A 15,531-nucleotide genomic window follows, 5' to 3' on the forward strand; every position below is an offset into this window, starting at 1 on the left:
AAGAAAGAAAGTCTGTTTGGACATATGAAATGACATATAAAAAGTTACAGCAAATGTCTAGTGTGCTTCTGGCAAACATCCCGAGCAGTAAAACCAGTCAGTGTTCCTCTCTAGAAGGACTTCAGCTCAGGTGACACACTTATTTGGCCTTGTGTTCTTGATTCAGTCCCAAGGTGGCCATTTCACTAAGCACCTAGGAACACAGCCATTGCAATTTACCCCTAAACTACCTCCAGATGGGCGTCACCACGCAACATGCTCTGCCTCACACGAAAGAAAGCATTTTTCGGTCTAGAAAAAAAAAAAAAGAAAAAAAAAGCTAATAATAAATACTGGTTACTGCATTCATAATGCTTAGCTGTATATGAGCAAAGCAGAGATTAGACGAGATGATAGGTTACGAAAGGAGACAAGAAGTCAGTCTGCCAGAGAAATGAGAACCTGGATGAGTTCCACTAACGGGGGCAAATTTCCTTCCTATGTGCGAGCACACACACACACACCCACCCACACACACACACACACACTTCAGCTGTTGAAACAATGTTTTTAGTCATTAGTAAACATGTGCAGTACTACAGCTTTGAAGGTCTGCCAGCATACCTCTCACAAAAATAGTGTTGTTTTTTTTTTGTGAGTAAATGTCCTTAAAGAACAACCGAGTTTGCTGGCGCAAGTACATTTAATTTTGATCAAAAGTGACAGTAAAGACATTTACATTGTCACCATAGATTTCTATTTCAATTAAAAACTGTTTTGAACTTTCTAGTCAAAAAACCCTTTTTCAGCTTTGCCATTACATATAAGTGTTAAAAGGAAACCAGCTTGGAAAAAAATTCAGTCACAGCAGGTGAAAGAGTCCTAACCCCCCCCCCCCCCCCCCCATGTGAAGTGAGTTTATAAACTCACTTCACATGCTTCAAACATATGGGACGACTCTGCAATATCAAATTAGCTTACAGCGTCCAGTTGTAATGCAAATGTGTTCGTGTTGGTGAATGCATATGTCTGACGTTGAGTATGTGTGTGGGCACGCGCGTGCACATCCATTCAGATTACGGGGAAATTCCCAAGTACGTCATAGATTATTATAATTAAACTAAATTGAAAAGGAAAGATCAAAAATGAAACTTCAATAGGATACCATCTGAATGCTCATTCTTGTCAAAGTGCCCAGCTATTACAGACACATAAATCAAGCAAACAGATATGTTTAGTGTGAGATAGATCACAAGCCACGGTAATCCTAAACTATAAAAACAGAGATGTGGTTAACCAGGCCTCCAGGAGGAGAGAGGATCTTAAGAAGAGGTTATGTTCTTTATGGTGAAGGTTTGATTATATTTAGTCTCTCATTAGCTAAAATAAGTTCAATTCCTATCAGAACTGCTACTGTTCTGTGTTGAACCTACTAACTGAACCATGCTAACCTGCCAAATCTTGACCCCTACTCAGTAGAAATATTCATAGATTAATCTCATTACACCGTGTACCACATACATTAACAGAGAAAGCGGTCTGGACTGAATCAACTAGTAACTTGATCAAGAAAAGGTCCCAGTTAATGTTCCAGATTAATGCGTGTCTGGGAAACTGGCCATTTATGTTTTATGAAAAACAGATATGAACCATAATTCTGTCACAATCCTTAGTCGACTGATGTAATTCTTCGAGCAATGCCAAGTTTTCATGTGATTGTCTTGAGTTTCAGCATGTAGTTTTTTTTTCCAAATCCAAATCCGAGGTTAGAGCATTTAGCAATGCAATTGACTAAAAAAGCAAGTATGACTAATCAATTCCTGAACATTCTGCTCACATTGTCTGAGCTAATTTCCAAACATACAGCCAGACTCCTGCACCCACTCTCACAAACACTCATTGTGCAACAAAATCATTCCCAAGGGGAAATAGAGTCCCCGAGTCGAGTCACTCGATGCTATTTTCTCTGTGCATATAAGTACAACTCCTATCTGTTTGAATAGGTAAATTACTAGTCATACTGTTTACTGTACACTAAACTACAGTAAGCCCTTCAGATGTTTAAGTCTGAACCTGCGCTCAACTTCAGTACTGCTGCATCCCTATAGTAACCAGCAAAAGAAAAAAAGAAAAAAAAGAAAGTGTTGATGCACAAGATTAACAAAGATCATGTTAAAGTTTTCTTAATAGGATTGAGTTTCCGTGCCTAATTGGGTATTTCTTTAACTACAAAGCAGGGTGTAGCTCAAGGGGTTAATTTGCCCACAAACAGTAGATATACATGCATTTATTTTTTGTCTTTTTATCCCCCTGAATGCAGTGGCGGCTGGTGCTAAACAAACTGAATTATTAATCCAGGACTGAATGTAGGCTAATTGTTAAATAACAATTTAACAGTGATAATAATGTAGCTGTCATTAGCCTAAAGTTTAGCTAAAACTTCAGCCGGTAGGGTTGGGAAATAGCCAATTGCCAAATAAATCTGAATTTTTGGGCTAAATGGCGATGGTATTGTATGGTATAATCTGAGTATTTAATTATTATTTTTCTATAAAAAAAAATTTAAAAAAGTATTTAATAATAAAAAAAAAGATTTAATATCCTGATCAATATTGTCCTACAAACAATGTTCATATTGAAGGTTATAAAAACAAACAGTGTAACCTTGCTGTCTATCTGCAGTCTATCCAAAAAAGGGGTCAAATCACATTACATTCTAACATTGCAACATTACAATCTAAAAACAAAATAATGCTTTTTAAAGTAGTAGTTAAATTTACTAAACAAAAAAAAAACAAAAAAAAAAACAATGCTAATATCATAAAAATACACATGTAGGTTTGAAATTCTCTAGCACATTTATGTTCACCAACAACAACAAATATTCAACAACAAATATTTTAGCTAAATATATTTATAATTTAGTGCTAATGTATATTTTAGTCAGAATAATTGCGCTCCTATTCTATTGCGCTCCGTCTGTTCGGTGCGCATGCACGCGGCGGCGCTCGTTCACGGAAGTTTAGCTTGCAGAAGCTCGCCCACTCATGACAGCAAACTGGAAATATTGACTTTCTAAAATTTACAGATGGAGAATATGTCCGTGAAATGTAAGTTATGCACTGAGGAAATTATTGGATGTCCCTTCAGCTTATGGCTAAATATTATTAGAGGTATATTTGTTTCCACCAATCGCTGCACAAGTGAAGTTTACGTATGATGACGAAAGCACGTTAGTGCGAGCCCTCCTGGAACACATAGAGAATGCATTGCAGTGCCTGCAGTTCGAAAAAAATAGTCTTTGAATGTAAGTCTATGGGAACACTCTGGGCGATTTTTCGACCAATCGCCCAAAAAGAGGCGGTACTCCACAGAACGTGACTTGGCGCTGATTGGACTATATCCAGAGGCAGAACAACAGTGAGTGACTGCTAGCCTAACTCTGTGGTTGAATGAGATTGTGATTGAAAAAGTCCCTTTCACACTTTGGTGGTGCGTCGCCCGATCGCCCTAATGAAGAAACCGCCGCTGCCTGAATGAACAAATGGCATTTCCATTTTAAAACTCAGAATAAATAATGACCATTGCGAACGCTGTGTCTACACTGGATAGGGCGCAACGCAATGAGTCCCTGACAGTAAACTGATGCTCCGTTCTATTTATTATGTACTCTATCTCTATGCACTTGCACAACTTTTGACAATGAAATAATATTATACTTTTTACAACCGGTGATGTTTTCCTCACACATTACATCTCAAGCATGCTTTTGTATCCTTGCACTAACTTGTAAAAAATATATATATTTGGGGCAAAATTGATGGTTTGTGGTGAAAATTAGGAAGAAGAGGAAGAATTTAGAAAGAGTCTCTGACCAAATATCTCTCGTCATCTTTCATCTGGGGTGTGCGGATCAAGTGATTCTGCTCTCCTCTCCAGTCCCCAAAACGACGAAAAAAGTAATTGGAGAGGAAACGGTTAATGGGATCCCTGATGATGTTTATGTACACAGGCTGTTCTATCCTAAACCTGAGAAAGAAAGAGACACAGAGAATGAGCACTGAATCGATCACTAATTTTAACGGCAGCATAAAATGTGCGTCTTTATCTTGGACCTGATCAGATACATTCAGATAAATAATTCCTGATTTGCTTACCTTGTGAAATTGAGAAAGTGAACATGTCTGGTGTACAGAAAAGGCTGTGGAATAGTGCTAATGTTTCTCATCAAATCCACCTGGCAAAAAAATCAACACAAATAAACAGAGATCAAAATGCATGTTACATAACCGTTCATGAGCATCTCTTCATTCAACAACACTGACAATTATGATAAATCAAAATAGCAGTCGGGTGAAACAGGTTACAATTGCAGAGCACAAAAGAAATATATATTTTAACCACTAGAAGCATCGGTTGCACGACATGTAATTATATATACTTCCGGTCAAACAAATCAATAAAACACTAACAAACAAATGAATTACAGGGTATATTAATTAAAGCTGCTGTCTTCAGTGGCTATAAAACCTTCAGCCACAGCTGTGGATCTAATTAAAAAAATAAACCATAAACGTTATGCAAGTATTTTCAAGTTTCAAAGTGAATTTTAGAATCGCACACACACATCTTTGTGGGGTCTCTCCATAGACATAATGATTTTATACTGTTCAAACTGTATTTTCTATCCCCATACACTAACCCTACCCCTAAACCTACCCATCCCAGAAAACTTTCTGCATTTTTACATAAAAAAAAAAACTCATTCTGTATGAATCTATCATAAGCTTGTTTCCTCATGGGGACTTCAATTTAGGTCCCCACAGTGACACGAGTCCCCAATGAGGCGGTGTGCATTCAGGTTGAAGTCCCCACCAGGATAGAAAAACACACACACACACACACACACACACACACACACACACACACACACGAAACATTCTTCGCGTGGATGGTACGTGGTGCAGTGGAAAGAAGCTGACTTCTCATTACCTTAATGTTTCCTAATGAGGGCCATCTGGGGCCCCAGTCAGCCCTGATAGAGCCCATGTGTCTCTAAATGCATGTTACAGTCTCTACAAACATACCTACACAGGCATAAGGAGACTTTACAATCCCTATAACAGATCACCATACGAGGAGCGGGATGGCGTAATGCTGGTCTGGTGTGCCAGGACGGTATGTGTGTAAAGTGCAGCACTGGACAATAGGTTCCAGAAGTTTCTGGCTTGGAAAAGACCACCCTCAGAATGGAGATTTCATACCGAAATCTAAACCTCTTATTACCCCACATCTCCGTCAAACAGCTTACCACACTGTAACAAGTGCCCCACTTAAGCTTTAATCTTCTATCAAACGCTGCGTCAAAGCTAAAACACACATTCTGTAACAACCTGAGGAAGTGACATCATCTTAATGAGATTTCCTGTGCTGTAAACACTTATATGGGCACAGACATGGCCATGCAATGTACAGCTAAAGTAATGATATACGAGTTGTTGGTAGAACCACATCACAAGTAACACCTCAGGTTGTGTGACACTGGGTAAGCAGTCTGTGGTTTAGTGTTTTGAGGCTAATTAAAAATGTACAGGTCTTATTATAATGACATGCCAGAATAAACATGAGGGTGACCCGATGCTTTATTTTGCTTACTAATACACAGTTTAGGTCATTATAGTTTTTTTCTAAAATGTTTTAATGTTAAATTATTTTGGAGGAAAAAGTATCATGGTTTCCACAAAAATATTAAGCAGCACAATAAAATTCATAACAATAATAAAAAATAAAAAAAATATAAAAAAGCATAACAAAGTACATGTTTAATCTATATTGTGCTGCAACTTCTCATGTCAAGTGCAAGAACATTTGAAACTAGAAGGCACTGAAGATGTGCTGAAACGTTTGCTTGCTGGTGTCTATTTGTTTTTAACTCACATGCACTTTTTGCACGATGCAATTCATAAAATAAAATAAATGTTTTTGTAGACTTTTCCAGTCTTGAGTGGATCAGTGTGCGGTTAGCCACCCTTTTTGTTCATTGCGCAAGAACATTAACATTACGAATCTGGAATATATGACTACTGATGGTTAACAGCAGAGTCTTCAGAATTTTCATATTTGTTTGAATATGAAATACCCCTTAAATGACAAAACCTTGTTCTACACAATCACATTATGATGTGAACATAATGATCGTTTAATGGAGAGGAGGTTCATTCGTACTTGTCTCATTGAAAGCTCAGACTGAACATTCCCTTCCCTTTATACACACACAAATAAACTTTCTTCTCTAAATGAGAGTTTTATGACCCTTATCCCGCAGAGAAATTTGCATTTGTTTAGGAGACTCTGCAGATGCTCCAACGCCACAAACATCAATCACAATCACAGCTGTCAGCCAGAGAAAACAAGGACTGGAAATACACTTCATGCGCACAAAGAACGTTATGCTAATGCTAACTAATTATGGACGAAGCCGAGGGGTTAATTCTCCAGGCAAGGTCAATGGTCTATCAGATTATTAAACTTCACTTGTGCATAAATGATACACATCAAAACAAAACATTAAACCCTTATTTTATTGAGTTAAGATTGGGCCAACCCTTTAATTTATTATTATTATTATTATTATGAAATTATTTCCACATTTTGGAATACTAGTAATGTCATGCAAGCAATAAAACAAAACAAGTGGAAATATGGAAATTATGAAGTGACCAGAAGTATTAAACAAATCAAAACAATCATATATTTTAGCTTCTTCAAATATAGCCACACTTTGTCTAGATAAATATAAATACATTTATTTAAACATTGTACACTGTAAACCCAGATTTTGATTCAACTCAAAGAGATTGAGTTCATATTACTTAAATGTGTCTAATTTATTGACATTACTTGTTAATTCTGATTAAGCTGAACTTTTTCTTGTCCTTTCTTATTGTAATTGAGTTAAGTCCAATCAGTAGTTTCTACTCAAACAAACTGAGTTTGTATTACTTAAAGACCCACTCCGATGAAAATCATGTTTTTCTAGGTGTTAACATGTTCTTGTGGCATTTTTCTTATGCTAGAGGACATATCTTGAGAAAAATAAGCTCAAAGTAGTATTTCTGAGTATTTCTGCATTCAAATGGCTGTGAATCAGTAGCAGACGCTAAAATGCCGGCTAAAATAGACTGGAGTTGTGACGTAGTAACTCCACTGGGCGGGGCCCGCCCGGTCAGGTTCAGGAGTAGAGAGAAGACGATGGCGGATCGATACCTATGTGCGTTAGCGGGTTGCAATGCTAAGAGGAGAGATATTGGTATTAGCTTTCATGCTTTACCAAAACATGTTGCTGTGAGAGATGAATGGATTACTTTCCAGGGTTCCAGACTGCGACCATTTTTTGAGAATGTGCGAGTTAAAATTGTATGTGGTCGCATTTGTGCGAGTGCATGGTCATGTACTACTCAGTTAAATTCACGCATGAATTTTCCTGCATTGAACTTGTTTTAGCGCCCGACAAAGTGAATTTTTGTCCCGCCAAAGTCTTATTTGATCGGTGAGTAATGTAGATGAACTGCTGCGCTTGTGACAGGACATGTTTATAACTGAAAGAACGAGCAGAGAGAGAGACCCGGACGCGCGCGCGCGCACTCTCTGTCTTCGGAGCCAGGCGAAAATGTAAACAAGACCTCACCGTCTCCAAACTAAGCACTGTCTTGCTCTCTCTCTCTCGCACATATTAATTAAAATAAATCGACACGGCGGTAAAAGGTCGGAAGACCAAAGTTTCATGTGGAGCATTCGGAGATTTTTTTTTCTTTTTCTGAATTGCCGCTGGGTGTGAATTGTGCTAAATAAGTTGCCTTATCTTCTCTGAAAAGCGTTCCGGACATTCAGCTGACATAAAACAACACTTTAATTAAACGAAAAAAACTATCCAGTGATGAAATGTTTTCTGTGTTGACAGAAAGAAAGACAGAAAGAGGCTGTTGCTGCCTATGTATCTCGCTTCAGCCAACGGCTCCGCCCACAACCCAGAGGCGAATTGCTAATGAGCTACTGCCGCTCTGCTGAAGCGAAGTCCCAGAAAACGGCACAGGTTTTGTGATTTTGGCTAAAAACGGCATAATCATCATTTAAAGACCACTGAGAATGTTTAAAAATAGCTCATAAATATGATCGGAGTGGGACTTTAAACAGGTGTCATTTCTTTACATTAATTATGAATTCTGAGTAAACTGTACTTTTTAATGGCCTATCTTATTGTAATTATGTGTTTGAGCTCAAACAACTTAATATCACCAAGTTTTGCCTGTCCAACGGTAAGTTCAGAGGGTCAAAAACAAAATCGCGAATTATTTTCCAGATGGAGTCACGGGTAAGTTCGTGATTTCTGGACGTTATTGTCCTGATGTTAATGTACAATTGATGAAACCTCATTTAAAACTGCATTAGCGTTGGTTGACATTTGTTTTTCTTTTTTTTCCTTGTTTTTCATGCCATCACTGAGGAAACTAGAAGCCTATTAGGCCATGGCTTTGTTTCTTATGTTGCTAAAAAAAAAAGACATGTTCAATAAAAATTAAATTGGATCAGTGTAATGTTGCAGTTGTATGTGTGTATTTTACATGGCTCTATTGATTGAAAGATATTTTGAGTTTCAGGAACAAAAAGTTAAGTTGGGTCCGTTAGAATATATAATTTAGTTGAATTGGTAATGGAGTAAAGCTTACTTAACAAGCTGAGTTAAATAAATGGGTGGGGAATGATTGTTTAAACTAAGTATCTTCAGTTACTGTAACTCGGTTATAAGTACATTCAACTTAAATGTTCTATTCCATTCCATTATGGGTATATTGAATGTAGTCCACTTCACTTATTCAACTAATGCTTCATTACTTAAAAATTTTAAGGCAACGAGTTACCTTGGTTTTTTTAAGTAGATTCTACTTATCCGGGTTTACAGCGCAGGTGACTGAGTGCGGTCCCACTGGATCATACGGCACCTTCACACCTTCTTGTTTGCTCTTACAGTAGTTTCACCAACCAGATATGGACATTTGTTTATGTAAGATTCCAAGATAAATCATCTCAGTCTCAAACAGAACACAAAAGAAGATATTTCGAAGACCGGAGGGGTCCAGATATCTTTCATTGTATGGACAAAAAGACATTTAGAAAATATCTTCTTCTGCATTCCACAGAAGAAAGAGTCATTAAGGTTTGGAACGTCAGAGAACATTCTAAGAATATCTGATACAACACTGTGAATCACTTTCATTTGCTGTTTTCCCCTCTCTCTCTCTCTCTCATCTTTCTGAACACACACCACCGTTAAGGACAGTTAGGCTTTCTAATGGCAAAGAAACCTGTATGTGTTCTGAGCTTACCCCCTGTATGTGTTCTGAGCTTACCCCCTGTAAACACACACATTTAATATTAGCTTTGAGTATTTACCATACATCTAACCAGTTTACACATTTGAAAACCTATGAATAATGTATCACTCAGAAAAAAAACATTTTATTCTAGGGTTCTGGAAGGTCCCATGCTGTCCAGAAAGAATTATGAGTGTACTCTGGGATATAGACAGATTTCCAGTCAGAAGTGTTCATTTTCATGTTAGTCACTTTTATTTCACTCTCCCACTCAACAAACGTATATGAGTGTTATTTAATCAGCTTATTTATCTGAGCTTTTCATAGGTTGAGTTCAGCTGTGTGGAGGTGTGGTGGCTTGACTCTACCCAAACGGGATGACAGAATATTTTCTTTTCCTCTCCGCAAAGGAAGAAAGTGTGTGTTTTTCTCCACAATGAGTGCCATTCGGATGTGTTTCATTGCCGCTGGCATTCAGTGAGCATTTCCCTTGGCAAACACCTTTATTTAATCACATCAGCAAGTTTTCACAGTATGCTTTTTATATTAGCAAGCTTTACAACTTCTCTGAGACATTAGTTGCCTCAGACACACTCACCCATCCACTGACCTGCTCATGCTTTGTGAGTCTGGTTTTGTTATGGATGTCAGAGGACACCAGGTTAAACTGGTGCTTTTCTGCCAAAATCCTCAGCAGCAGGACAACTGTCCGACTTCCACACTTGCCAACCCTGTTGTAGATCACCTGACTTGGGAATGGCAGCTCCTAGAGACACAGACATTGAAATACATAGTTATTAGAAAGAAGAAGACGACTTTATGCAACCCTATCTTCTCCTCCATGTCAGTCTCTGATGCTGTTCACGTTGTAAACACAGTGCAGCGCCTCCGGGTTCTCCATCAGAACGTCGGCTCAGTATTGTCCGGCTCCTGCGTCAGCACCACACCACACGTAGTGCTCACGTGAACCGCGTCAGAGACTGAGACAGTTATATTTGGGGGGGGGGTTTTGCACACAAAAAGCATTCTCGTTGCTTCATAAAATTTAAGCTGAACCACTGTAGTCACATGGACTATTTTAACAATGTCTTTACTACCTTTCTGGGCTTTGAAAGTGGTAATTGCATTGCAGTCTATGGCTGGTTCAGAAACCTCACGGATTTCATCAAAAAAAAAAAAAAAACTTCCTTTGTGTTCCCAAAGAAAGAAAGATAGAAAGAAAGAAAAAGAAAGAAAGAGAAATAAAGAGAAAGAAAGAAAGAAAGAAAGAGAAAGAGAGAGAAGAAAGAAAGAAAAAGAAAGAAAGAAAAGAGAAAGAAGAAAGAAAGAAAAAGAAAGAAAGAGAATGAAGAAAGAAAGAAAGAAAGAAAGAAAGAAAAAGAAAGAGAAAGAAAGAGAAATGAGAAAAAGAGAAAGAAATAAAAAGAAAGAAAAGAGAGAGAGAAAGAAAGAGAAAGAGACAGAAAGAGAAAGAGAAAGAAAGACAGAAAGAGAAAGAAAGAAAGAAAGAAAGAAAAAGAAAGAAAGAAAGAAAGAAAAAGAAAGAAAGAAAGAAAAAGAAAGAAAGAGAAAGAAAGAAAGAAAGAAAGAAAGAAAGAAAAAGAAAGAAAGAGAAAGAAAGAAAGAAAGAAAAAGAAAGAAAGAGAAAGAAAGAAAGAAAGAAAGAAAGAAAGAAAGAAAGAAAAGAAAAGAAAAGAAAAGAAAGAAAGAAAGAAAGAAAGAAAGATCAATAATTGAGCCACATGTAGTGCACACTGCACAGTGCCCCTGGAATAAGCCGAGGTTAAGTGTTTCACTGAAGGACACAGTGCTGATAGTTCAGGTTCGCTCCTTTAGGAACTAAAATCTCAAAGCTTCCAGTTTCCAGCTCAGATCTTTATTCACTCCTCCAGACCGCCATAAGAAGTCTTTAAGAAAGAGTCAGAGGAATGTTTTTTACTCCTAGATGAACATGCAGTGTGGAAAGAAGAATGGAATTCCCTGCAGGCCAGCATCCTAGATGAAACTGGGTTTGGGGAGCTGCTCTGTCCCCTTTGTGTATGTAATTTGAGAAATGCTCCTAAGAACAAACATTTATGTCAAACGCAGTCTGTGTGTTTATGTTTGAATGTGTGACATGATTTTCAACTTCAGGTCTGTAAACACACTCCCTTATTCCAACCTAAATTCCTCTCGGGAGTCTCGGGACCCCTTCAAGCCTTTTATTATTTGGTCTCTCTCAGTCTCACACTCCATAGTGTGGCACTGCGCTCTCTCCCAAAACAACAAATGCGTTCAAGTTCAGAGAGAATGCCCTCTTTTCACCTCGCACACACATAAGAGGCCTTGTCTGAGCCCAGCTGCCTTGCCATTTCTCCCCCATCCCGTTTTCCTCCATTTCTCTCCCTCCCTCGACATTTACTCCCGTCTCACTCTTCTTCTTAGATAATCACGCTTCTATATAAATTATGTCCTTTCTACTCTAATGCAAAATAAATGCATCCTGCATTTTTTTTTGATTGTTCTGTTTCAGAAGCCTTTATAGATCCACTATATTACACTACAAAAGTTCACGACACATTCAAAAGTTTGGGGTCAGTAATAAAAATTGAATAGACAGTTCAAAAGAACAGCATTTATTTGAAACTATTTGTAACATTATGGGCCCTATTTTAACGACCTGAAACGCAAGTATCAAGCGCGAAACGCAAGTAACTTTGTGGGCGGGTCTCGGGCGCTGTTGCTATTATACCGGCGGGATAAATGCCTCTTGTGCCCGACGCAAATCTAAAATAGGTTGGTCTGAAGTAGCTTCATTATTCATAGGTGTGGTTTGGGCGTAACGTGAAATAAACCAATCAGAGCGACATCTCACATTCCCTTTAAGAGCAGGCGCGCTTGTTCCATGGCGGATTGCTATTGTAATGGCGGATTTGCCAGGCGCACGCCAGGAGCGGTTCACAGCTGAGGAGACCGACATTCTCATTCTTGTCAGGGCCGTAAAACTTATGAGTAAAACACAGAGAAGTGAGACTGTATGGGGATGGAGAAACCCACCCAAATTGGGATTTTTTTCCCAAACCCACCCAAATTAGCTTCGGTTAAACAGGTGTATAATAATTTGGGTAAATGTGTAAGCTAGATTTATGCCTGTTTTTTCACATCTTCATGGACACAACAATGATTTCCCTCTTGTGTTAATATTTTTATTGATTTTTTTCCTGATTTACCACTGGGTGTGAATTGTGCTAAAAGACGTTGCCTTATCTTCTCTAAAAAGCGTTCTGCACATTCAGCTGACATAAACCACACTTTCAATAAACAAAAAAACCTATCCAGTGATGAAATGTTTTCTGTGTTGACACAAATCTTGTACGATGTCCTAAATGTAGGGATAATCACACAACGCGTCTCGTACACGTCCGCTAATGACACGTCCGATTCGCCAACTAATGACTCCTTTGAACCGATTCCTTTTAATGAATGGTTAAAACAATTGATCTGTCCGACACTGAACTCACGAGACGTCTGAATCGGTGTATAACAAATCTGTAACACTTTACAATAAGGTTCCATTTATTAAACTCTAGTTAACTACATTAGTAAAAGGGGTGGTTGATTATGATTTCACTTTTCTAACTTTAGTTAGTGTGTAATGTTGGTGTTTGAGCATAAACAACATCTGCAAAGTTACAATGCTCAAAGTTCAAAGCAAAGGGATATATTTGCTTTTAAAGAAATATTTTTTTAAGGACTACAACAAACGGCTGGTAGGGACTACATGACATTCCTCCCGGGTTAGTGACATCACCAACCCTAGAATTTACATAAACCCTGCCCCCTGAACACGATTTATAGATTATCATGACAGAATATGCTAATCAATGACTAGAAGATAGCTACACATACATAAATTCATCAGCTAACCATTCAGAAATGTCCTGTTGCTTCTACATGTTGTTACTTCTTCTTGAGTCTCTCCATCATTGTCTGACTCTGGTTTGAACATAAAAGGCTAAAAGTTTTTGAAATTTTCAGTGCATATCTGTGTGAGTGCAAGCTGTTGTAGCTCCGCCCTCTGTGCTGGGAGCAGCAGCTCATTTGCATTTAAAGGGACAGAACAAAAACGATGCGTTTTTGCTCACCCTCAAAAAGTGACAACTTTAACATGCCATATAAAAAAATATGTGGGGTATTTTGAGCTAAAACTTCACATACACACTCTGGGGACATCAGAGACTTATTTTACATCTTGTGAAAAGGGCATTATACCACCCCTTTAACATTAACTATTCATAAACTGCACTTCTACAGCATTTATTAATCTTTGTTAATGTTAATTTCACCATTTACAAGTAGCCAACATTATTGAAATTGAAAGTTGTATTTGTTAATATTAGTTAGCCTAATGCACTGTGAAGTAACATGAACAAACAATGAACAGCTATATTTGAATTAACTAAGATTAACAAAGATTAATAAATACAGTAAAAAATGTATTGGTTCATGTTAGTTAGCCTAATACATTAACTAATGTTAACAATTCAATCCACATTTACTCAGAACACCTCTTAAAATGAGAATGTACAGTAAGTGTGCTTACCCCATTTTTTTTTTAGTAAGAGTGGTTAGCAAGATTTAACCTTAATAAACTTCAGTATTTTCAAGTTATTTATATGTCAATGAGTAGAAAAATTAGCAATAAAATATTTTAGTTTGGACTGGAGTGAGGTGAAACCAGAAAAAAAGTGCACAGCAAGTTGTTGTTAACTAGCTGCTAATTGTATTCAATCGTATATGATAGAAAATCAGACTATTAGTTAAAATAAACTTTTTAATACTACTTTTTTATTCTACTTTTTGATATTGATGATTATATACCAAAATAATGATTAGGTCTAGCAAAGAAGAATTTTATCTTACAAAGCTATGAAATCCAGTGGTAAAAATCACAGCTTTTTAAAAAAGAAAAAGAAAAAAAAAATGGCAAGAAAGGATGAAGAAAACCCCTGATATTGTACCGATAGATATTCATGTTTATACCGTTATTGTGCCTGTTATGGGCTATTCACTTTCACACAGTTGCTAAAATATTATTCTTTGCGCAGTGCGCACTCTTCATATCACAATCCTGCAAAGACGACTCGCATTTGCTGTCCTGCGACAAAACATGAGAGCAGTCGCGTTTTAGACCGAACATATAATGGTGAGTGAGTGCGACCAGAACGCATCAGTGAATGCTAAGATATTTTGCTAAAGAAAAATGATCCTGCCAGAAGAAATGTGAGTTAACTTGTGAGGAACTTGTTTTATTCCGTCTGTATCATCTCAGTGAGCTTTTATGAGGGTGGTTTACGCATGCGCAGTAAGGTGAATTTAACGATTTCCGAAGGTTCAGTGTGGATGAGAATCTTTTGGAAAACGCTAGTGTGGACTGAGAGCATTTTGAAACGAAAATGCCATTTTCAAATGCATCCGGATAAATGTAGACGTAGCCGCAGTCTTGGTGAGCAGATGAGACATCTTTCAAATACATTAAAAAAAAATCTTACTGACCCTAAACTTCTGAACAGTAGTGTAGTAGATTAATCCATTTAGCAGAAGCGTTAACCCAAAACAATTCCAATGCATTTGAGTTTGCATTTTAACAGTACAGGCACAGGATTCGAAGCCATGACCTTAATGTTGCTAGCGCTATACTTGACTAATTGAGTTGCAGATGCTGTAGCATTTTTGTAGTATGTTTGTGTGTGTGTAAGTATGTTGAGTTCTTGTTAGATCTGTGAACGTCTGTTCAGAGTTTGTGTGTTTTCCACAGCTGTGAGATGTTAAAACTGGTTGTTATCATTGCTGGCTTGAGGTCTTTTAGTAACTGTGGGGGTTTCAGCTACCAAAGACTTGACCAAACTAGACAGATCCACACAAAACATTATTACCTAGGAAAATAGGAAGATTTATAGACGGGTACACCTTTTTATAGTAAACAGAAGCAGTCCTGGTAGAAATATGATGATTTATACACATGCACACATTGAACTGGACTTTGATTACATTACTTTCTTACTCAGGAAGTCATATTTTCCAAATGTTTAACTCTGAGCTGTAAAATTTTATACATACATATATTATATTTATATATAGAAAGCACATGTGTGTGTGTGATTTCAATCACATTCTTGTGCACATCTGTCTCTATGGTAAG

At 37.5% G+C, this 15,531-nt stretch overlaps 1 protein-coding gene across 2 annotated transcripts in view; it reads right to left on the reverse strand.

Moving 5' to 3' along the window:
* The window catches only part of usta (uronyl 2-sulfotransferase a), a 77,154-nt gene that overhangs the window by 8,953 nt on the left and 52,670 nt on the right, over window positions 1-15,531 (reverse strand). The window contains exons 3-5 of one of the 2 annotated variants that reach the window (XM_082147983.1): window positions 9,949-10,116; window positions 4,137-4,216; window positions 3,855-4,008 (exon numbers count right to left, since the gene is read on the reverse strand). In XM_082147983.1, coding sequence (XP_082004109.1) covers window positions 3,855-4,008; window positions 4,137-4,216; window positions 9,949-10,116 — 402 coding nt within the window. The remainder of the gene's footprint in view (window positions 1-3,854; window positions 4,009-4,136; window positions 4,217-9,948; window positions 10,117-15,531) is intronic. The other variant, XM_082147984.1, reaches the window with a different exon arrangement.

The sequence above is a fragment of the Leuciscus leuciscus genome (assembly GCF_965113295.1).
Source record: "Leuciscus leuciscus genome assembly, chromosome: 19".
NCBI classification, from domain to species: Eukaryota; Metazoa; Chordata; class Actinopteri; order Cypriniformes; family Leuciscidae; genus Leuciscus; species Leuciscus leuciscus.